Below are 23,497 nucleotides of genomic sequence, written 5' to 3' on the forward strand. Positions count from 1 at the left end.
CTCCCCTCAGACAAATCGCAGCGCATCCAGGACATCACCAAGTCATACTGCGAGCAACAAGTTATCACAAAACAACAGTCGCTCTCCCTTCTCGTACACCTCAACTTCGCCATGCACGTCATCCCCCAGGGGCGCTCGTTCATCTCCCGCCTCCTGGACGCAGCATCAGCGGTCGACAACCTCCATGACTGCGTTTTCTTAGACGAAGGCTGCCGCTCAGACCTTCGGTTCTGGTCCCTCCTGCTCGCCCACTGGAACGGAATTACTTTATTTTACGATGGCCTCGTGCGTTCCTCTGACTCAATGAGGTCTTCACGGATGCCGCCCATCCATGGGTTTTGGGGGGTTTCTTCCAGGGAGAGTGGTTCGCAGGGTCATGGCCCCGTCAATTTCTACCTCAAGCAAGTTCTCACTAAATCCAGCCTATCACCCATATCATAGCCGGGGCATTCCTTCAGGATAGGTGCAGCCACCTCTGCTGCTAATCAAGGTCTCTCTACCTCATCCCTACAACAACTAGGACGGTGGTCCTCCTCCGCCTTCACAACCTTCATTCGTCCGGACATCAGCGCCGTACGGGCTTCCCAAAGATCTCTCAGACCCTAACTACACTCAAAAAACTGATTCTTGGTCCACATAAATATGAAGCAATATTTTCAGATATAATATAACTGAAATCTGTCAAATATAAAGTGGATTTGTTCAAGCAATTAAACACAACGTGAATATGTTGAATATAAACGGAATGTAAGACAATTAGTACAGTTTATTCTATTAAATCCCATAAAGGGGAGGCAGACCCTGAAGGGAGGTAACGCGCATGACGTTGATTGTTCACACTGGACGTAGACTTGGTGTTTTCTATGTGCTACCCGCTTGACTTGGCGTTTGGTTTCAACCTACACCGTCGATCGACGGACTTTAGGTAAGTCTAATTGTTTAATATTCCGCTGCTTAACCATACGTTATTGAAGATGAACAGTTATTTTAACGTGTTTATGCTATACGAATAGAATTGTCTGCATGTGTATATTCGTCGTGCAGTTAGTTTCGCGCCACAATGCTGGCTGGCTGGCTAGCTAGCGAAACGAGGCCTAGCTAGCGAAACGAGGCCTAGCTAGTTGGGTGCTGCTTGTACTAAGCATGAACCAGAGCCAGCAGCACAGTTTGTGCTTTGTTGCCCTCCAAACATAAGCCCGAATGCCCTATTAGGAGGGCTATGTATGTTTCTGTCGCTTAGGTTGCGTCAATAATTACAGTAGTAGCTTAGCCTTAGCCACCGTACTTCCGGTCTGTCTCAATGCGGTGATCGCAGCACAGATACACCCGGGAATTCGTGAGAGTAATGGCGCGTTTCCACTGCAGCGGGTAGCTCGCTTTAAGCGTGCTAATAAGGCCTAACCAAACCGAGCGAGGCCTGAAGTGGAAACGCGCCATTAGTAATTCAAGTTACATTGGAGTTCTTTTCGTGTCGTATTTTTAGCTAACACTATCTAATACTTTCTTATATCAACTCCACTCTTCGTCATGACATAAGGCTTAGCTATAGCTGTAGCTCGAGCCAGACAGAAAGAGAGTAGAGTTAGGATAGGAAAGAAAAAAGAAATGCATAAATACATGGATGAAAATAAATAAATGTAAGACATATTGGAGCCCTCTTAATTTACCAACTTCTATTCATGCATTTATGTACTTGATTTATGTATATATTCATGAATTACTCATGTATTTATGCTTTATTTTACTATTCATTTAGTATTTATTATTTTTCTTCCAATTTGTCTTCATTCTCTCAAGTATTTATTTACTGCTGCAATTATTTATACTATTAATTATTTCCCTATTCCCTCTTATAGTTATTTGAGCATGCATTTCATTTAGTGATTATTTGATTGATTTATTGATGTTTGTCATGTTGTTGTCCTCCATACTAGGGTTGGTGTGAATAATCAAATATGACATAATACTAATTAATTAGTGATTAAAAACCGACATTTTCTACCAAGTAGCATCATTTTAAAATCAAGCTGCTGCTCTACATCACAGACATCCAGCAGAGGCCTTATTTATTTACATAATATTTCAATATCTGGCTAGTTTGCTGCATTGTTCTACAATGCCAAGGAATAGCTTATTCCTCACCTTTGGAAACTAACCGTGTGCTATTTTTGTTATAGATCTAGGAGCTAAATCAACATTGTGGATGGGCAACCTCTATATAGGTAAGTAATTTGAACGTGATGCAATAATTTCATTTATTATACTTCATAGCATTGAGAAGTTTTTTAAACTTGTATTTTTTTAATTTTTTTTTAGGTGTAATATGTGAATGGGCGTGTGGCAATGTAAGGTGTGTGGAAAGTCTGTAGCAAGTAGATACGAGCTGCTTAAACATGGCAAATTAAAACATCATGGGAACAGGTTCCGGCATCCTTGCCCATACACTAATTGCCCCTGCACATTTAGATTGTGGAACAGTCTTTTGAGTCATATATACCGTAGTCATAAAACCCAAACATCTCCAAAGCCATCTGAGTTGTCTACATTTTCATGTCAGTTGTGTGCTTGTCCTGAGCTTTCAAATGAACAAGCTTATTTCAGTCATGTAAATGAACATCTACGGAGAAATGAAACTGTAACATGCATGTTTAAAGATTGTGTTTTTAAAACTAACATCTACAATACATTTCATACTCATAAATACAGGAAACATAATCCCCATATTTTAAGTGATTTCAAAGCTGAGGTTGTTACTGTAGTTGTTGGATTAATTGAATCTGACAATACTGTTATTGATGGTGCTGCAGATGCAGATGTAGAATCTGATACTTGTATAGATGCACATGGTTGTTTTGATACTGAAGATCTACCCAAGGTTATTGAGCAGAAAATTGCCTCTGTTTTACTGAAATTAGAACACATTTTGTTTGTACCGGCAACTGCAATTGACGAATTACTGCAGGAATTACACTTTTTGTTAAGCTTCTCATCTGTTCCAATAACCTTTAACGGCCTATCGGACATTTTTAAAAACCACTGTGTTGAAATTGATGAGTCCATTGTCAAAGAGCTTGCTCAAGAAGTGTGTAAATCTAATCCCTTGACCAAAGCCTTTGCAAAAGACGGCCCCCTCGCTACATCTTTCAAAAGAAAAAAGTATTACAAAGAATATTTCAGTGTGGTAAATCCAGTTGAGTACATCCTTGATCCTAAGAGTAAAAGAACATATCAGTATATTCCTATATTGCGTTCTTTGCAGCATCTGTTAAGTAACAGTGACATACTAAAAAGTGTAATTCACACACACGAGACACAGAAAAGTACACAATGTTTAGGGCAGTATAAGTCGATAAGAGATGGAATTTACTCAAAAGAAAATGGCCTTTTTACTGGGGAGGATTTGAAATTATCATTATCACTATATGTTGATGACTTTGAGGTGTGCAACCCCATAGGTACATCCAGAAAAACTCATAAACTTTGTGGTGTGTATTGGATTTTGAATAATTTACCACCTGGATCTCACTCAGCTCTTTCTTCCATCTACTTAGCTGTATTATGCAAGACTATTGATGTGAAAGAGTACGGATATGAACACATTTTAGATCCCCTTTTACAAGACTTGGTCATTCTAGAGACACATGGTGTTTTTATTTCAGGTCTTGGAGCGTCTGTGAAAGGCACTGTCCAGTCGGTCATTGCAGACAACCTAGGAGCCCACGGGATAGCAGGGTTCATTGAATGCTTTTCTGGTGTCTACTTCTGCAGATTTTGTACAGGTACAAGAGCAGACATTCAGACTAAAACGGTTCAGTCAGGTTATTTTGAAAATCGTACAAAAGACTTGCATCACAAGCACATTACATTTGCAAGAGAGAATGCCACCATCTGTTGTGGGGTAAAGAGAGAGTGTGTTTTTACAAAAAGATTATCTTACTGTCACGTTACTCGGGGCTACCCTCCTGACATTGCACACGACTTATTTGAGGGTGTTGTTCCAGTTGAGATTGCCCTTTGCATTGGTTTGTTTATTTCCAAGAAATATCTATCTCTTAACACTTTAAATGAGCTTATCCTGAGCTTTCCATACAAGTGGGGGGACAGAACTAACAAACCTCATACCATACCGCGCACTTTTGCCGCTTCCAAGACCATTGGAGGAAACGCCCACGAAAATTGGAATCTGTTGAGGTTGTTGCCATTTATTATTGGAGACTTGATACCAGAGGCAGAGCCTGCTTGGCATGTTTTGCTTGATTTAAAAGAAATTGTTGAACTCTCTGTCGCCCCTCTTCATAATCAAGAAACTATTGCCTACTTGGACTGTAAAATCGTAGAACACAGAGATAGATTTTTGGAGCTTTTCCCTACAAAACTGTTACCAAAACATCACTATATTGAGCATTATCCTCAAATGATTGAACGTTTTGGACCTTTAGTTGGGCAATGGACCATGAGGTTTGAGGCAAAGCACAGTTTCTTCAAGCAAGTTGCTCATCACACAAATTGCTTCAAGAATGTACCACTCACATTGGCATTCAAACATCAGCAAATGATTGCATATCATATCACTGCATCCCACCTTAAATCAACATTGGAAGTTTCAAATGTTTCCATGCTTCCTGTGGATGTACTGAACCAGAAAGTAGTGTTACACCTCAGGCAAAAATACCCCACTATTAACGAAGTACATTTTGCAAAGCACGCAACCCTTAAAGGAATCTCCTACAGAGTTGGCATGCTCATTCCTTATGGCTCAACTGGTGGTCTGCCTGATTTTGCTGAAATAATTCAAATATGCATTGTTGAAAACAGTGTGAGCTTTGTTGTAAGGGTATTGTGTGCATGGTATCACGAGCACTTCAGAGCGTATGAGTTGACCATATCTCCGAATAGTGAGGTTGCCCTCGTTGATGTTGAACAGCTGCTCGATGCTTATCCACTCTGTGACTACACTGTCGGTGTAAGGCGAATGGTTACCCTGAAAAGGCATATCATTGTTTAAGGTTGGTCTGAATGTGACTTAAACAGCTGTGAATGAAAGCTGAATACTCTGTAGATATTTCTTTATTTAAAAGGGACAATGCACATTAACATGAACAACGTCCATCATGTAAAGGTGCCAGATTTAGCCATATGTGCCAAATTTCACCTGCAGTCTCTAGCAGGATGATTGCATTTGAGAAAACATTAGAAAGCATACAAAAACACGACATGTAAGCTTAAAACATGAGCACATGCGCATATAAAGAAGTAACAATCACTATTCCATGCCATTACAGCTATTCCTGTGTAAGCACAACACAAGCATAAAATAACAATTAATTACGTAAATGTTACAAGTTAATATTTAGTGATGGTTTAGTACTTGTCCTAACTTTGTTTCCCTGTATTTGTTTCCTAGAATACATTGAGGGGAAAGATGTCATGTCCTGTCCACCTGCGAGTTGTTCTTGGTGTAGATGACGCAAGAAAACTTACCCTCAAGTCAGGAATGCCATCATCTGTGGATCAACTTGTCCTTGAGATAAAGACCTATTTTGGACTTGAACAACAGTTCAGGCTCCAATACAAGGATCTCGACTTTGGAAATGAGTATTTTAATCTTGAGTCAATCAGTGACATTGAAGACAAGGCTACTGTAAAAGTGGTATTTGTTTCATGTGAAGAAACTAGCTCCAGCATTCCAGAGACATCACTACCTTGCAGCACCAGCACACCATTAACTTCACCCATGACATGCAACAGCTCTGTGATCCTAACCCTAACCTCTGTAAATGCCCTTCGTACTACATCCCCTGATGAAGACGGCTTGTCTTCTCAGCACTCATTTGACAGTGGAGACGCTGTCATTCTAGATCCAGCTCCAGAGACAAGAACCTCCTCCTGGCCACCAATCTTCTTTGTTCCCCGCTTTTCATATTTTGCTGAATTTCAGCTCCAAAGAGCAACTGCTGATTTCAGAGCAAATGGCACTCTTCTTACCCCTTCTCCTAAACTGCGAATGGATATCCTTGAAGGCATGGCTGAAGAAATATTCAAATGCACAGCATATCCCAGTGATTCCCAAATTGAAGAGGCTGCTACTGTCCTTGTGCATACCCATCCATGCTTGAAGGAGAGAGGAACTCGTGCTGGCCATGAGGGATGGAAGCAGTATCTAAAAACAAAGGTTGCCAATTTCCGCACAAAACTAAACAAGATTGGACACCCTGAGGTCAGTGTAAACTCTCTCAAGAACAAGCGCAAAGGACAAGAACAAGCAGCTGCAAATATCAAAAAGCCAAGAAAGGCAGAAGTTAACTTCCTCCCACCACTCCCTAGTGGTGAAACAAGAGACAGTCTTGAGAAAGAAAGGGTAGTGCTCCTGACCGAGGTGAAAAAGAGAAACAACGACGCTGTAGTCAAAAAGAAGATGCAGAAGACCTTCGCCTACAGACGCCAAGAGATTGTCCAGGATGCTCCTGTGGTGGCTGAACTTGTAAACAAGTGGCCTGCCTTGTTTACAGTGAGTGAAGTGAGTATTGTTAATAATGATATTTTGATATTAATATTGCTCTGCTGATGTAGAGCTTACTCACACTGTTTAGTGCAAGTATAATTGAAGAACATGACGTTTATTTAATTGTTTGTCTCAGATAAATGCAGAATTCATGCGAATCACAACTTTGCCACTCCAAGCCAAGTTCCTGGCAGAGCTTGACAGATACTCGCCTAACCTACTGAAGGTCTTCCACAATAGAGGAGGAGATGCTGGAAGGAAGATCCGGCTTCTCATGGCACCGACAGCTAGGGTAAGTGCATTGTGCATTACATCCTTACATTATTTAGCCATATGAGCATATTTTTGCCATCCAACACTGGTTTTAACAAGTTTTAAAAAATCCTTGAAAATATATAGGTTTGTGGTTAGCACTGCCACTAACCACCAATGAAGAGCAATCTGAAGTGCAGCTCATTTTAAAAGTTGTCCTTATTTTTACCACAACATGAAGGTTTCTTGAGATGATAGTTTTAAAAATAGATCAACACAATCAAGTAATATGTGTATGTCCTATTAAAGGGAAGCTCAATGTAGAAAGATTAGAGAGAAAGGTGTCCCAAGTATTTTCAGATTGAAAATATTTCTAATGCACACAAAATATTGATTTCACATTAACAATAAATCCCAATCATGTCAGTTTTCTTAAAACTATTTGGATGTTTAAAAGTATTCAGTATGTTCAATCTACATTAATAAATTGTTTGTCGTATCTAAACTCAATTGCTATCGTATGTGGGTGGTTATAGGATCCTTTGTAAAGGCTAAATTAATTTTTCACACATACCAAGCGGTTTATATATGATATGAATAAATGTAACAACATTCTGATATTAAAAACTACATTTGAGTTTAAAGCACATGTATTTTGATCAGACTTACATGTGTCAACCTTCTTCTCGCATGTTTTTTACATTAACAATAAATAATATACTTGTGCATACATTTTTTGTGCAAAGTCTTGAAATATTGAATATGTCTTGTTTTTATAGAGTGAGGACATTGAGCTCAAAAGAGACTCTGTCCTGAAAAGTCTGTGTGCCTACCTGAAGGAGGACAGCAACAGTCTCATCAAGGAGTACCTGGTAAGTAATTTGACTGTAACGTTTTTGTATTAAAGGTACATAACAATGTGTTAAGAGTATAATGGCTTAAATATAAGTTTGTTATTTGTATTACCCTAGAATGATCATTTTTGTTGTCTACATAGGAGCGGGTACGTGCCGCAATGATTCTACACTAGCACAGAATGGACAAACTTAATGGCCATACACGTTTTTATACATAGTAGGTGCCTGCTAGAAAAGCCTTAGTTATTGAGCTATAACATATAGTACTATAGATAAATAACCAAGTCCATCTTCAGCACACTTGATACTGAAAGGCTTGAGGCAGTGGTGGATGATGCCATCTTCAGTTACTAAATTACTGTCCTTGAAGGCCACCATACTTTCTGAACATTTTTCCAAAGGGAGGGTGGAGTAAGGGAGCTTTGCTATCTCCGATATTACGCACTGAACCTTTTAAAGAGTCTATGTCTACTTTTTCAAAATAGTCATCTTGTTTTCCACCTTTTTTTAGAATGTCAGGAGTGAGGAAGCCGAGAGTGCAATCCCACAGACTACCATGGGACTTTATGTGATCCGCAATGAGGGCGCTCAGGAAGAGGACGGGCCAGAGGATGTCGGTGTGATCATCGAAGGTGTGGAACTGCTATCCAATCTGCGAAGTATTTCGTTAGGATGGGCCATGCTTTTTGGGTTGATTTACACTCTCAACTTGAGCTATCCACCGGAACTCAAGTTCACTTTTGAGTTTTTACAGAAAGTGTTGATGAACTTGGATGGCAACAAGCTGTCACCAAAGGTCCAAAGCCTTAAAATCAAGATGCTTCAGTGAGCCCATCATTTCAGGGCTGGACAATCAAGCTGTGACAAGAATTTTTCTTGTTGGACAATATACGTTTGATGACTACATACTACTTAAGGCGGTTCAAGTAGGAAATATTGAACTCTGGGACAGTTATTTTTTGGCACATTCATTCGGTTTGAACTTTAATGGACCATTTTGGTGGAGAAAACTGTTCTTTGACATGTACATTTTTCGATGAGATTGCATAATCTTTTGTTGCAATAGATGAGAACGAGCGATGGAGATCCCTTTTTTTTTTTATCGCCATAAACATCTCATGGACTCGCCACTTAAAAAGCTACAATGCCAAGTGAGATTCCTCTGTGAAAGTCAGTCTGAAAATGTTTACAATGGACAATTGTGATGTTCTTAAAAGTTGCAAGGTGTTGAATTTTAACATTTCTTTTCACCACTTAAAATGCTACAATGCCAAGTAAGATTCCTCTGTGAAAGTTAGTCTGAAAATGTTTACAATGGACAATTGTGATGTTCTTAAAAGTTGCAAGGTGTTGAATTTTAACATTTCTGTGTTAATACCTAATAGAGTGGTGCAGTGAAGATGTATTTTTGTAGGCCGACCCTGAAGTAAGCTGCGCAAGGGTTCCCTCGACAAAAAAGCAATGGGATTTCTCTGTGGGTCTGTGGAAAACGAACCCGTTTGATAAATGCACATTTTGTTCAGCCGGATAATCTCCACGTCTACCTACTTTTATAATAATTACAATTATAATAATACAAATTAGAAAAGTAGGTAGACGTGGAGATTATCCGGCTGAACAAAATGTGCATTTATCAAACGGGTTCGTTTTCCACAGACCCACAGAGAAATCCCATTGCTTTTTTTGGTCGAGGGAACCCTTGCGCAGCTTACTTCAGGGTCGGCCTACAAAAATACATCATCACTGCACCACTCCATATTGAAAAATGTTGCACTTGAATTTGATTCCAACGCTTTCTGAAAGCGTCAGGAATGGAGCAGCTCAAGGTAGCTTAATGGGTTACAAAGGGGACTGCAGTTGCCTCCTGTTTATTCCAGACCATTATATTTTCTTAACTGTGAAAAAAGTACTCATGCTGTGAATACTAGTGCTGGGGGGAAACGATTATTTTGAAAACGATTAATCGGGCGATTATTTGATCGATTAGTCGACTAATCGAACGATTATTTTTCTGTTGTTCAATTCATAAAAAACGTAATGTAAAAAAAAAAATTGTTCACGATACTGTGTCTCAGGGGATCTTAATATTTAAGAACCTATTAATGTGTTATACCAGATTAACGGAAATAATCTCAGCTAACTGACGATACAAACCATGTTTACCAAAACAAAACACAAGTCTCATAAGAAGCATCTAAATGACCCCTGAGCGAAAAATGCTAACGGACATTGGCACAGATCTCAAGATAAAAGTACCCTTATTACTTATCGTAGCTGCACATACAAGATATCCGATTAAAGCTGAGACTCCACAGATTATGTAGGTACATAGTATCATCACTGAGTGATCCGGACTCGCGACAGGGGAAGCAAATAGTCATCACAACACGTACCTTCACAGAGCTTCTAGGGAGATCGTCTCACCGCCGTAGCTGTCAATCTGATCAAAATACGTGTTCAATGGCATTCAAATGAGAAAAAACGCGGCTGAATCGGTTAATCCATAGGTTTTTAACGTCTATGTATAAACAAATTATTGAATTTATAATCCATAATTCCATTTTAAATCGGAGAGCAAATGCTAGCTGCTAATGGTTGCCACCACAGCTAGCTGCTGCTTCCGGTCAAGCAGCAGTCTCAGTGAGATATAAATATCTTTGCGTTTTGGACTAACTTTAAAATATTCCCATGCTTTTGAAGACCTGGGGCGAGATGTTTTCGTTTGAGGGCTTCGTGCGCAATCCTGTGAGGAGGAGTTGGTAGCCGTTTCAGTCTCCATTGTGTTAGAAGTGCGATTGCGAACTGCTTGTTGCTTTGGGTGACCCACGTGTGTGTGGCGTCATACAGTCTATGGTGGCGACGCGTCGACGCGGAAATATGTCGTCGACGATATTTTGAAGTCGACCCGTTGACGACGTCGACGCGTCGCTACAGCACTAGTGAATACAAAGCTGACTGTTCAGTGTTTGCAATGTGGTTGTGAAAACATTGTGAAATATTTGTGGTTTAAAGTTTAGTGAACAGCACTAGGTTGAAGAAAATACCATCATAGTTTGAGCTCAAAGTAATGAATGTTTGGTCAATCTGGAAATGTGACAAATTGACAGATTTGATGATGAAAGGATGTGAGCAGATGTTGAAAAAGTTCCATTGTGAATTAAACCTTGGAAAACTATTCTTGTATGTGCATATATGATTTAGTTGCACAATGATGCATATGAAAAGCATTTAAAAACATCCCTTAACCTGTATGTGCAGTAAGTGAATCAACACATTAGGTTTATTTAAAACATCCCTTAACCTTTATGTGCAGTAAGTGAATCAACACATTAGGTTTATTTAAAACATCCCTTAACCTTTATGTGCAGTAAGTGAATCAACACATTAGGTTTATTTAAAACATCCCTTAACCTTTATGTGCAATAAGTGAATCAACACATTAGGTTTATTTAAAACATCCCTTAACCTTTATGTGCAATAAGTGAATCAACACATTAGGTTTATTTAAAACATCCCTTAACCTTTATGTGCAGTAAGTGAATCAACACATTAGGTTTATTTAAAACATCCCTTAACCTTTATGTGCAGTAAGTGAATCAACACATTAGGTTTATTTAAAACATCCCTTAACCTTTATGTGCAATAAGTGAATCAACACATTAGGTTTATTTAAAACATCCCTTAACCTTTATGTGCAATAAGTGAATCAACACATTAGGTTTATTTAAAACATCCCTTAACCTTTATGTGCAGTAAGTGAATCAACACATTAGGTTTATTTAAAACATCCCTTAACCTTTATGTGCAGTAAGTGAATCAACACATTAGGTTTATTTAAAACATCCCTTAACCTTTATGTGCAGTAAGTGAATCAATACATTAGGTTTATTTAAAACATCCCTTAACCTTTATGTGCAGTAAGTGAATCAACACATTAGGTTTATTTAAAACATCCCTTAACCTTTATGTGCAGTAAGTGAATCAACACATTAGGTTTATTTAAAACATCCCTTAACCTTTATGTGCAGTAAGTGAATCAACACATTAGGTTTATTTAAAACATCCCTTAACCTTTATGTGCAGTAAGTGAATCAACACATTAGGTTTATTTAAAACATCCCTTAACCTTTATGTGCAATAAGTGAATCAACACATTAGGTTTATTTAAAACATCCCTTAACCTTTATGTGCAGTAAGTGAATCAACACATTAGGTTTATTTAAAACATCCCTTAACCTTTATGTGCAATAAGTGAATCAACACATTAGGTTTATTTAAAACATCCCTTAACCTTTATGTGCAGTAAGTGAATCAATACATACATTTTATGTAAAAGTTGGCATTAATTCTATTAATCCGATCTAAAAGTTACTTAATTATTTCACACCAAGTCAACGTAATGGAAAAACTTAGCATTGAAGTGAGTATTTACATTAAACTTACATGATAAAATTGAATGGAAAATGTACATGTAATTAAAACACTTAAAGTCAACGCTTTTGGCTTAATTATTTTTTTGAGTGTATGGTAGTTATACATATAACTGGTGGTGGCTCAAACACATTCACAAGTATACATGTCTCACTAAGGTTCCCGATATTCAAAACTGCATTCCTGTCCTAATTCCGCGGGCCCCGCCCACAGGGAATAATGTCTCGTCTCACGCTGCAACCACATGTAACGGGCTTCATCTCCGGCACACAGGTATTTCATTCCCAGGCCTTGCTCAAACGTATCAGTGTAAAATGTATTTCCTGCAGTCCGCGTGGACTCGGGCCACCGTACACTCCGGTGTCAGTTACAAAACAAAGGAAGTAAAGAAAAAGATATATATATATATATATATATATATATATATATATATAGCCTGCGAAGTCAGGCGTGGCGGAAGGCCACCGTACACTTCGGTGTCAGTTACAAAACAAAGGAAAAAGAAATGAAGAGTAAGAAAAAAAAAAATATATATATATATATAGCCTGCGAAGTCAGGCGTGGCGGAAGGCCACCGTACACTTCGGTGTCAGTTACAAAACAAAGGAAAAAGAAATGAAGAGTAAGAAAAGGATATATATATATATATATATATATATATATAGCCTGTGAAGTCAGGCGTGGCGGAAGGCCACCGTACACTTCGGTGTCAGTTACAAAACAAAGGAAAAAGAAATGAAGAGTAAGAAAAGGATATATATATATATATATATAGCCTGTGAAGTCAGGCGTGGCGGAAGGCCACCGTACACTTCGGTGTCAGTTACAAAACAAAGGAAAGAGAAAGAAAGAGTAAAGATATATATATATATATATATATATATAGCCTGCGAAGTCAGGCGTGGCGGAAGGCCACCGTACACTTCGGTGTCGTAGCGGAAGGCTACCGTTACAAAACGAAACCGCTCGCTCCTCGGCGTAGTCAAGCCCTGCTGGCCAGGCATGCGACCCGCAGGTCGTTTTCAGGTAAGACCGGCACTGATTTCGGCAGTCAGAGTCTCAGCATGACCAGTAAGCTCCGGCAGTGATTCCGGCACAGTGTCGCTCATATACGTGTTAATCTATTATCTCTCCTTCCCAGATCACCAGTCACCCCACAAGGTAAGCAACTCAGTTCATCTCAGTATTCATACTTCACTGGTTTTGGGGATTTCATCGGAGCGGTGCTTTCCCTCCTGAATGATTATCCTGCAAACCGGGGCCTAATCACCAAACACCATTACATTCTCCTGTTGTATTATCATGGCAATCATTTCATTCATATGACGTGTAAACAATAAATATGTAATTCTTACATCACGTCTCTCCGGTTTGAAATGAAAGCTTTAGCGCAAGTTCAATAAGGAAGACCTAACTCGAGTCACTCACACGTCACTCTATGGCTCCCTTCCCCCCTCATTAAATACGAGGGCGTCACCCCTCAGCAGCCAATCGCTGCACATGCTAAATGCCTTAAATGCCTGCTCTTCCTCCCTGTCAGTTGTCATTGCAGATGATCACACGCAACCCGCCTCCACCCCTCTCGCCTCCTGTCTCCTTCAGGACAAAGCTAAACCTTCCTCCTTCAGACCGGTCTCACCTACTCATCACCACCACCAGTGTCTAGACCCCGGGGATTTCATCGGAGCGGTGCTTTCCCTCCTGAATGATTATCCTGCAAACCGGGGCCTAATCGCCAAACACCATTACATTCTCCTGTTGTATTATCATGGCAATCATTTCATTCATATGACGTGTAAACAATAAATATGTAATTCTTACATCACGTCTCTCCGGTTTGAACTTGTGTGTCTTGTAACTTTTTTATCCTGAGGTTCTTTTGCTAAAACCAGTTAATGTGGAGCCTCTATAGACGTGTTTAGTTTTTAGCATTGTTTATAAGTGTGGCATAGTTGAACCTAACCATTTTGCATGGACTGACATATTTCCAGAAAATGCACATACGCAGTGGCGTTTTTATATGTACTAAAGTGGTGGGGCACAAAACAAAAAGTGGACGCGTCACTGCAGCTCTCTCGTCTCCTCTTCACACACCACACTTTTCGCGGCACACGTACTTACAGCCAATCAGCTCTGAATGATGTGAGATGACGTATGGTGGGGATGGCAGCTCTATGCCCCTATGGTCATTATTGTTTTGCCACACACATTAAATAGGACAATCCTCTGAGCAGTGTAGTTTTTACAGTCACCATTGACTTAAACAGGGAGAGGGAGGGGCAGGATCGGGTTTTGTCCCACATGGCTCTAAACAGCTCAATAGGCACACACTGTAGACACTAACTAGAAGAACACAGACTAAAACAGCAATGAGACGAATCAGATGATTAAACATGATCTTAAAATATATTTTATATATTTTTTTATTTATTTTTTGCATTTTTTTGTAATCATTACTTTTAATACATTCTGCTGACACTAGGTGGGGCTGTGCCCACCTGCCCCTAATGACCAGTCGCCACTGCACATAGTAGGTGAATGTTATTAGTAAATGACTTGAATGCAGAGCTGATTCTTGTAAATATGTTATTGTGTAGCATTTTGAAAAAAGAATTGCGGCGCTGTTGGGTTCAGAATTCCAGAAAAGACAGACAACTTCTAAGTTGAACTATTTATTGTAAAGAGAGCAAAAGATATATATCACTTGGCCAAGGACTCATCACGTCTCCGGGAATCACAGGCAGCAAAGCTGTAATCTGTAACCACCAAATCCGTCAAGAGCCTCGAACCTCGTGCGACAATACATTTGATCACACAGGGCGTTGCCCGTACATTTATGATTGGTCAAGACTAGCTGAAGAGATACCGTGGTTTAGACTTGGTTCTCTTTGGTTGGTGCACAGACTCAGATAGAGTCTCTTGGCAACACGATCCTCCAATCAGCATTCGGCCGGCCTGTGGAAGTCCCTCCCTACTCTGGCACCATCATACTCATTTGTTTTCTCTAACGTTTCTTCAGATATAGCGGGAAACCATAATGTTGCTTCCTAGCTTTGCGGGGGAGCGCGGCTCTCATACAAAGTGAAGGCCGGTGCGATGTGCTGTTCTGACTACCTCTTTGTGTTCTCTCAGTCTCTGCACTCGACCTTGCTACCTTCAATATTGCAAGCTAAACACTTTCTCATGTAACTTTTCCCTTCGTTCCTGTCCACCCCATCAAAACTTGGGGGGGGGTGATTGGGTCCATTTATTCCTAAGTCACAGCACATACAATGAGCACAATAAGCAAATAATGTAATAATAAGAATCTTGTAATGTTATATAAAAATAGACTCCACAGCGCATATAAGATGAAGTCTACCGCTACAAGCCAAATTAATTGTAATAATATGATATTCAAATCTGTCAAAAACATCTCATTGCTGCTAAGAACGTGTCCAACAGACATTTTATTTAAGGGCAAGTTCTTAAAACAACAAGTCATTAACTAACCAATAAGTAATAAGTAACTTAAAGTACAAATGCAGTGATAAAGTCAAATGTATTTGATGTTCCTAACAATGAAGTAAAATAATCATGGTAAAGTAAAAAGCAAAGGCAATCAGGCATGTACATGTACATTGCTTTCGTTGTTTGTTCTACATTTCTGTAACAATTTGTTTAATTTCGGTGTAGGTAAGACCTTTGTATACACCACTGGTGGCATACTTAACCACGCTGCCATTATTGCAGGTCATTTTCACAGTGCCAGTGTAAGGCAGGTCAATGGTGGCTCGACCGATTGTAATGTCAGCTTTCACCTTCTTTCCTGCAGGAACATTTATGGTAAAGGATACCGTCTCCGTTCTCTCGTCAGTGTTTTCCAGACTGTAAGAGCTCTCTGTTCCCGCGGTAAAGCTGAATCCAGTTGTAACCTCCGCTACCTCTGGAATTCCTGCACTCACTTCTATACTGAAAGTTGCCTCCATACTGTTGGTCACAGTCCAAGAGGACGTCTTTGTAATCTTCTTGGATGATTCAATCTGGTTGACTTGGTCGGCTGTGGTGTTGTTCTCGTAGGTGATGGATTTGATTTCTTCTATAGTCACCTGCGGTACAACTTGGCTCATTGTTGGGTAGTTGACGTCCATCAAAACGGTGCTCTTGACAGCATTGAGGAATATGAAGCCCATGCAGTCAATGGCACCGCCACATCTTCCAGCAACCCCGAAGCAGATTCCAGAGCCAATATCGATGGGGTATTCTGTCTTCAATCCCCAGCTGGTCATTTTGGCGAAGAACTCTCCGGAACGATTTGTCTTGAATTTGATGGCCCCTAGACGAGAACCTTCTCCATTCCCCCACAGCGACAGAGAGGTGAAACACTCCCCAGGCTGAAATGTATACTCTTCACTAGAACCAGATCGTTCCCCCAAAAGATCATGACTTCCATCTGTGAGGTAGACTTGGACACCCTTCACCTGCGAGTCTCCTACCCACACATTCAGCTGCTTTAGCGTGGCTCCAGTTTTCTCTCCAGTCAAGGAAAATGATCGACCACCGTTGCCACCGACTTGATGCAAGGTTGTTGGATAAGCCATCTTGTAGGTTTCAGATAAGATCTGAAATGGAAATGTTCAGTTAAATACCACTGCTTTAAATATTTAAATAATGTGTTTAAAATGTCAAGAAAATTAGATTTTCAGCATGGAATTGCACGCAATTTCATTGTTACATCAGATATTGGAGAAACACTTTAAAGACGATTTTTGATCTTTTTATTTTTTTGAGTCAGGATAGTACTTGTATATTGAATATTTATCAATTTGTTGCAATTAAGCATTCCAATATGCCTTGGCCTTATAAGCTCTGCTCCTTCCAGTCTTCCTGCCTGTGATACCGGATGGCTCATGGCTTCACATCCCATGCACGAGGAAGGCGTGCTACTTATTTTGGAAACCCCCCATATAGGGTGAATACTGGGCTGGCCTAAACTAAAACTGTAGGCTGGAGTGGATAACGTAGCTTTTTAGAGTGTCAAATTAGTTGAGAAATTGTCTCACTAATGCGTGATTGAAAACATTTTCAGAATTGTTTAAACTGCAGCTTTTTCTAGCCTGCGGGAAAAGCCTTGTTGGTTCTGAATTTGGTTTGCGCAATGATCTATAGGCATTACGGTACACAGTGAATAAACAATGCAAATGGTCCAAAAATGACGGGAAGTTCACTTGATACTACTACCCAAACTTGTTGTCCATATACTTACTTAATTTAGCATAAACAACTAAATATATTGTTTTAGCAGCTCATACCCCTTTTCCACCAAAGCAGTTCCAGGGTTAGTTTGGAGCCTAATCTCAAACCTGTTCATTGCTTTTCCACCGCCAAAGAACCGGCTCTCGGCCGGGAAAACGGGTTCCATGGTGGCCCCAATTCTTTGCTGGTTTAAGACCAAGCACCGCTTCAGAGTCATGTTACAATGCGAAACACATATTGTAGTTAGTTATTTGAATGAGCAATGATAGAAACAAATGTGTAGAGTAGCTGTATTTGACAACTACTCATGATCTACCACATGCTTCTCTCCGTTCGACATAAAGCTAGTCCCCCCACCTTCTTCCTTACACTAGCTAGGAAGATGAGTCACACACAATTTAAAAAAGAGCAGCATTTTTTAAATAACTTTATTGAAAAATATTAAATATACAATTTATTCCAAAGGTAATGTTTTAATATTAGTATTTTAAACTTTGATTGGACGGCCGGCATTGCGATTGGTAAGCACTGCAATTGGGCAACATTTCAACTATTCCACTATTTCACTGCCAAAAATGGAAAAATGCAAGGCGGGTGCTGCTTTGGAAGAAGAGCATGCAAGCACATATTTGAATAAGTACAACATGGGTAAGAGGCACGAGAAGTTAAAAAAGCAGGTTCAGTTAAAACGGAATCTAGTTTTTTTCCATTGTTGTGGTGCTCAGTAATTGGGGCTAGCATTATGTGGAGAGCAGAGAAGTATACTGCTTACATTTCCAGGGGCTAGAGAGCCACTTCATTAAGTCATAGAAGGGTCGCTACTTGAACCAAGATAAACAGGCTCTAGCACTGAACTGGCTCTAGGTTCTTGTTGGTGGAAAAGGGGGAGCTAACTGTCCCTTGAAGTATGTAATTTGGGTATCTCAATTTACTGTAGAAACTGCAAAATGTGGCGCTGGCATTGCTATAATTCTGGCCAGTAGGGGACTAGCAATACATTGCCCAATCGACGCATTTGAACACCGTTTCTTCAGTTTGTTCTGAAGAAAAGCACAATCCTTTAATTCTATTTATTCTAATTCTATTCAATTTGTGGCTAAGCTGGCATTGCTGTTAAAGTATGTCGGCCGAAGAAATCGTAGCATTAAGTGGCAGAATAAGCCCAACCAAGGGGATCTTAATACATGATGCATCATTCCTAGGCTGGCCATTATTTAAGGGGTGACCCTTTGAACTGGCTAGCAGTGATCTAAACAATAACATAACGTGCTTTGTATTTATGTAAATTAAAGGATTTTGAGTAGTAAGTAGTTTCAACAAGTCTGTATATGAATGTTTATAATCAAAGACGATGCTCTAATATTTATGCTTCAGGCAGGCTCCACCCATAATACTGAGGGTTCTTGTCATTGGTTAATACATTTCACAGGCTTTGTTGTTTCTATCCTACAGTTGACGGTAACTCGCACAGTTTGAGTTGTGCTTTTTATAACCTACTAAAATACTTGGAAAGTAGTTGCTCACCTGACCCGTGCTTTCCCAAACTTGCCTTGCTGTATGAATGGTATGCATCTCCTACACTGTGATGTCCTTCTAACTTTGTATCCAGTGGTTTTAGACTGATTATGCTGGCTGTCTTAAGTACGCACGCAATTTCAATGTTACATCAGATATTGGAGAAACATTTTAATTGAAAAGCTGGTTTTGATCAGTCTACTGAGACACACCATACAGATCAGAGTGAACGGTAATACACATTTATTTGCTAGTTTGTGCATAATACAATAATGCAAATCATAATGATAATAATTTGTATTATAATGATTTATCCTCACCTTGTTTGAAGAGCTGGGAAATGTGGGAATGGTGATGATCCCTAGATGATGCTCAAACATTTATACTTTGATCAGAACACACCCATGATTTTGACGCTTCTTGCCATTGGTTAGTGGAAAAGAAAGGCTTTGTTCATTCGAGTAACAAGTGTGGGGCAATGCAGAATAAACATTCTTCATCATGTTGTTGCTTGCAAAGGGGTGGTCTTGGCTAGGATTGTTGGGATCCGTCCTAATTTTCTCAAGAGATGAATAGTTGGTTAACACGTTTTGCGCTTCCTGGCAAATGTCTAATGTATTAAAGGGATGTGTAGATTAAGTAACGTAGGTTATGATGGGTCCAGGTGCCTCTCTTTGTGAATATATTACATATTTTAGTGAGTTCCCCAAAAAAATGATTCTGAACTAGGAGCACATTTCGTCAGTCCCTTTAATCAGTTTGTCAAAGTGTCAGTAGCGGTGACGTGCGGTGAGGTAAATGGCAGGGGAGGCAGAGCCTGCGTCTCAAGATATTTACTATATTATTATATATAGCTAAAGATAAGCCAGAAAAAGATTAAGCGTATCCCAAAACCATGTCAAATGCAGTATGGCAAAAATGCATGCAACATACTTTGCAAGTGCAGCTGAAGTAGGTACCTACTACAACTACAAAAAGTAATATGCAATTTGAGACAGCGTTAGCAAAGAACTTGGATGTTCTTCTATACTCTGGCATCAGTCAGCCAACCAACCCATGGCAATCATTCATTATCATCAGCTGGGGCTGCTTTGGATCGAATCTGCTGGGGTCTCTATGGTGTTTTGTCTTTTATTATAAACCCACGTTCTGATATCCATACTTATTCTTGAGCTGTTTTTTGGTTAAGCAAAACTGCTACCGAATGCAATGGCGAAAGTTTAACTAATCATTTAGAAAGAAAACTATACCGTTGTTTGCCCTGAGGTTCAAATCTATAATAAGTGACTATGCAAATATTTCTCCTTTAAAAACGATAAACGTATTGCTATATAAACGTAATAATATAAACGTATTACTTGGTCTCAAAAGTAATTAGAGACGTTATTTGTTATATTACTATATTACTTTCCCCATTTGAACCACCCCCCCCCCCCCCCCCCCCCCCCTTAACCCTTTTCTTGCGTTTTTGGGTCAAAAGTGACCAAGTGACTTTGTTTTTTATCATAAATATTGTGTTTTTCATCCAATTGCCTCAAGACCTTAGATTATCCTCCACACTAGGCTTCTGCACATATACACTTGATGATCACCACTTGCATTGATTTGTTTAGTGATTTATTCAACAGTGAAACACCCGTGATGTTTTCGGTCAGAATTGACCGCCATAGGAAATGAATGGGTATGAGTGTATTCTGTTTACCAATCTCGTTACGTAAAGGTTTGAAATGTTCATCCTGCAGATGGAAAACACCTCCACACAGGTGTGAATGTTTTGATCAGTTCTGTGAAAGTCACACAACCAGTTTCATTGGAAGAACATTGAGAAAGAATTGTGGTGCAAGAAGTAAAAAAAGCAGGAATGTACAACACACACACACACACACACACACACACACACACACACACGGCAAGGCAAGGCAAGTTTATTTATATAGCACCTTTCAACACAAGGCAATTCAAACTGCTTTACAAAAAATGAAAGACATTAAGAAAATGGCATTTAAAATCAGTCATTAAAAAGAAAAGCTAATAAAATAAACATTAAAAGAAAAAGTACATGGATAAAAGTTACAGTGCAGTCTAAGATATGAATAGTTCAATTAAAAGCAGCGACAAAAAGAAAAGTCTTCAGCCTGGATTTGAAAGTAGTCAGAGTTGCAGCGGACCTGCAGGTTTCTGGGAGTTTGTTCCAGATATTTGGAGCATAATAACTGAACGCTGCATCTCCATGTTTAGTTCTGACTCTGGGGACAGAAAGCTGACCAGTCCCTGAAGACCTGAGAGATCTGGATGGTTCATCATTTAGCAGGAGGTCAGAAATGTATTTTGGGCCTAAACCATTCAGTGCTTTATAAACCAGCAGCAGTATTTAGAAATCTATTCTTTGACACACAGGAAGCCAGTGTAAAGACTTCAGAACAGGAGTGATCCACTTTCTTAGTGTTAGTGAGGACTCGAGCAGCGGCGTTCTGAATCAGCTGCAGCTTCCTCATAGATGTTTTAGTGAGACCTGTGAAGACACCATTGCAGTAGTCGAGTCTACTGAAGATAAAAGCATGGACAAGTTTTTCCAAATCCTGCTGTGACATTAGTCTTTTAATCCTAGATATATTCTTTAGGTGATAGTAGGCTGATTTAGTAACTGTTTTAATGTGACTGTTGAAACTCAGGTCAGAGTCCATGACTACACCTAGACTTCTGGCTTTATCTGTTGTTTTGAACATTGCAGACTGAAGCTCAGCGCTAACTTTTATAGTTCTGACTTGGCTCCAAAAACCATTACCTCAGTTTTATCTTTGTTTAATTGGAGAAAGTTCTGACACATCCAGTCATTGATTTGTTCAATGCACTTACTCAGTTACAAACTTTGCAGCCCAGTTTCCCAGCTTTGCAGTCTATCCACGGGTATGCCTCTTGTTTCCTCCGCCACATCACCTCCGTCCATACCTCTGGGAAAGGTGAGCTTGAGCTAGCCAGGGGAACGTTGCTAGCGCAGCTAACGTGCACGTTAGCTAGCATTATCCACGTCTTTAGGCAGCTCTTCTGATGATGTAGTACTCGCAGCTTCACTTGTAGCTTCGGTGCTGCTAGCCTCTTTCTTCTTGTGAATTATATTCTTTTTAGAAAATAAGTCAAGTAAAAAATGTTTTCCTTCCATTATAGAGCTTTTTCGTTAGTGTTCTTGAGGGAAAGAGCTGCCGCAAAATCGACGGGCGCGGCGAGCTGGCTCACCGTGGGTGTGTCAGTGACTATGGTCAGTGACCGCGGGGTCAGTATGAATCATACTTTTTTAAGGAAATCGTTTTTATTTTTTATTTTAATTACTGTGAAATGTATTATGTTTTTGTCATTATTACAACAAATACACACTTGCAACTGATAAGACTGGCAATGATTTTATATGTATTAGACTATTACAAAAAAGATCATGCTCCAAATAAGTGGGGGTACGGCGTACCCCCAAGTCCAACGCCCACTACACCACTGCCTCTAACCAATTCAGGCTCCAGTGGGGACCTTTCTCCCTGCGTGCCTCTCCACCTCTGTTTCCTACTTCTTACTTGCTACCCTTTTCCCTCACCCTATCCTAAGGGAGTGCATGTATGTAGACACGTTAGTCTAGCTGCTATAGGCTTGGACTGTTGGGGGTGGACCTTACTCCGTCTTTCTGGCTGTTTGTACCTGTTTACTCTCATGTTCCGATTAACCCAGTTTCCCCCAAATCTCTTTTCGAGTTAGTCGAGGCTAATCATGTTGCTGTGGTCGTGTGTCCTGGATCCTCTATCCTGAGTCCTGGATCCTCTATCCTGAGCACTGGATCTGAGTCCTGGACTTCGAGTCGTGGCTGAACCTGTCTCTGCGGTCCTGCCAGACTCTCACCATACTACTTCCCTGATGGCTCCCACAGGATTGTTGATATCCTCGTGGATTCATCTTCTTATTACAGACACATGCATTTCCTAACATTTGGACTACCTATGCTGTGAAATGTATTATCTTTTCAATTACACACGGCAACTATTGCACGTCTGTCCGTCCTGGGAGAGGGATCCCTCCTCTGTTGCTCTCCCTGAGGTTTCTCCCATGTTCCCTTTAAACTGTGGGTTTTCTCTGGAAGTTTTTCCTTGTACGGTGTGAGGGTCTAAGGACAGAGGGTCTGAGGACAGAGGGTCTGAGGACAGAGGGTCTGAGGACAGAGGGTCTGAGGACAGAGGGTCTGAGGACAGAGGGTCTAAGGACAGAGGGTCTAAGGACAGAGGGTGTCGTATTGTCATACTAATATTCTGTACAAACTGTGAAGACCACTGAGACAAATGTAACATTTGTGATATTGGGCTATATAAATAATCAATCAATCAATCAATGTGTATTTATATAGCCCAATATCACAAATGTTACATTTGTCTCAGTGGACTTTACAGTTTGTACAAAATATCAGTATGACAATACAACACCCTCTGTCCTTAGACCCTCACATCGTACAAGGAAAAACTTCCGAAGAAAACCCACAGTTTAAAGGGAAAAATGGGAGAAACCTCAGGGAGAGCAACAGAGGAGGGATCCCTCTCCCAGGACGGACAGACGTGCAATAGATGCCGTGTGTAAATTGAAAAGATAATACATTTGCAACATAGGTAGTCCAAATGTTTGGAAATGCATGTGTGTATAATAGGAAGATGAATCCACGAGGATATCCATCCAG

General features: G+C 40.0%; 2 protein-coding genes across 7 annotated transcripts; one reads left to right on the forward strand and one right to left on the reverse strand.

Moving 5' to 3' along the window:
- Positions 1 to 486: 486 nt before the first annotated feature.
- Positions 487 to 9,023, forward strand: LOC117552826 (sterile alpha motif domain-containing protein 3-like). Of its 6 annotated transcripts, none has more exons than XM_034226481.1 (6): positions 487 to 2,222; positions 2,317 to 3,779; positions 5,405 to 6,517; positions 6,639 to 6,794; positions 7,534 to 7,626; positions 8,123 to 9,023. In XM_034226481.1, exons 3-6 carry the CDS (start codon positions 5,423 to 5,425, stop codon positions 8,438 to 8,440), a joined length of 1,662 nt encoding a protein of 553 aa, XP_034082372.1. In that variant the 5' UTR covers positions 487 to 2,222; positions 2,317 to 3,779; positions 5,405 to 5,422; the 3' UTR covers positions 8,441 to 9,023. The 6 variants fall into 6 exon arrangements, 5 of the variants coding, with proteins under 5 accessions (XP_034082372.1, XP_034082371.1, XP_034082370.1 ...); XM_034226480.1 differs by having other exon boundaries at positions 2,317 to 2,350; positions 3,660 to 6,517; XM_034226479.1 differs by having other exon boundaries at positions 2,317 to 2,350.
- A 5,678-nt stretch (positions 9,024 to 14,701) lies between these two features.
- LOC117552825 (aerolysin-like protein) lies at positions 14,702 to 19,190 on the reverse strand. Its single transcript, XM_034226478.1, has 2 exons — positions 19,113 to 19,190; positions 14,702 to 16,643 (listed from the first exon to the last, which is right to left on the reverse strand). Exons 1-2 carry the CDS (start codon positions 19,170 to 19,172, stop codon positions 15,681 to 15,683), a joined length of 1,023 nt encoding a protein of 340 aa, XP_034082369.1. The 5' UTR covers positions 19,173 to 19,190; the 3' UTR covers positions 14,702 to 15,680.
- Positions 19,191 to 23,497: the final 4,307 nt, after the last annotated feature.

This window comes from Gymnodraco acuticeps, unplaced genomic scaffold, assembly GCF_902827175.1.
Source record: "Gymnodraco acuticeps unplaced genomic scaffold, fGymAcu1.1, whole genome shotgun sequence".
Taxonomy (NCBI): Eukaryota; Metazoa; Chordata; class Actinopteri; order Perciformes; family Bathydraconidae; genus Gymnodraco; species Gymnodraco acuticeps.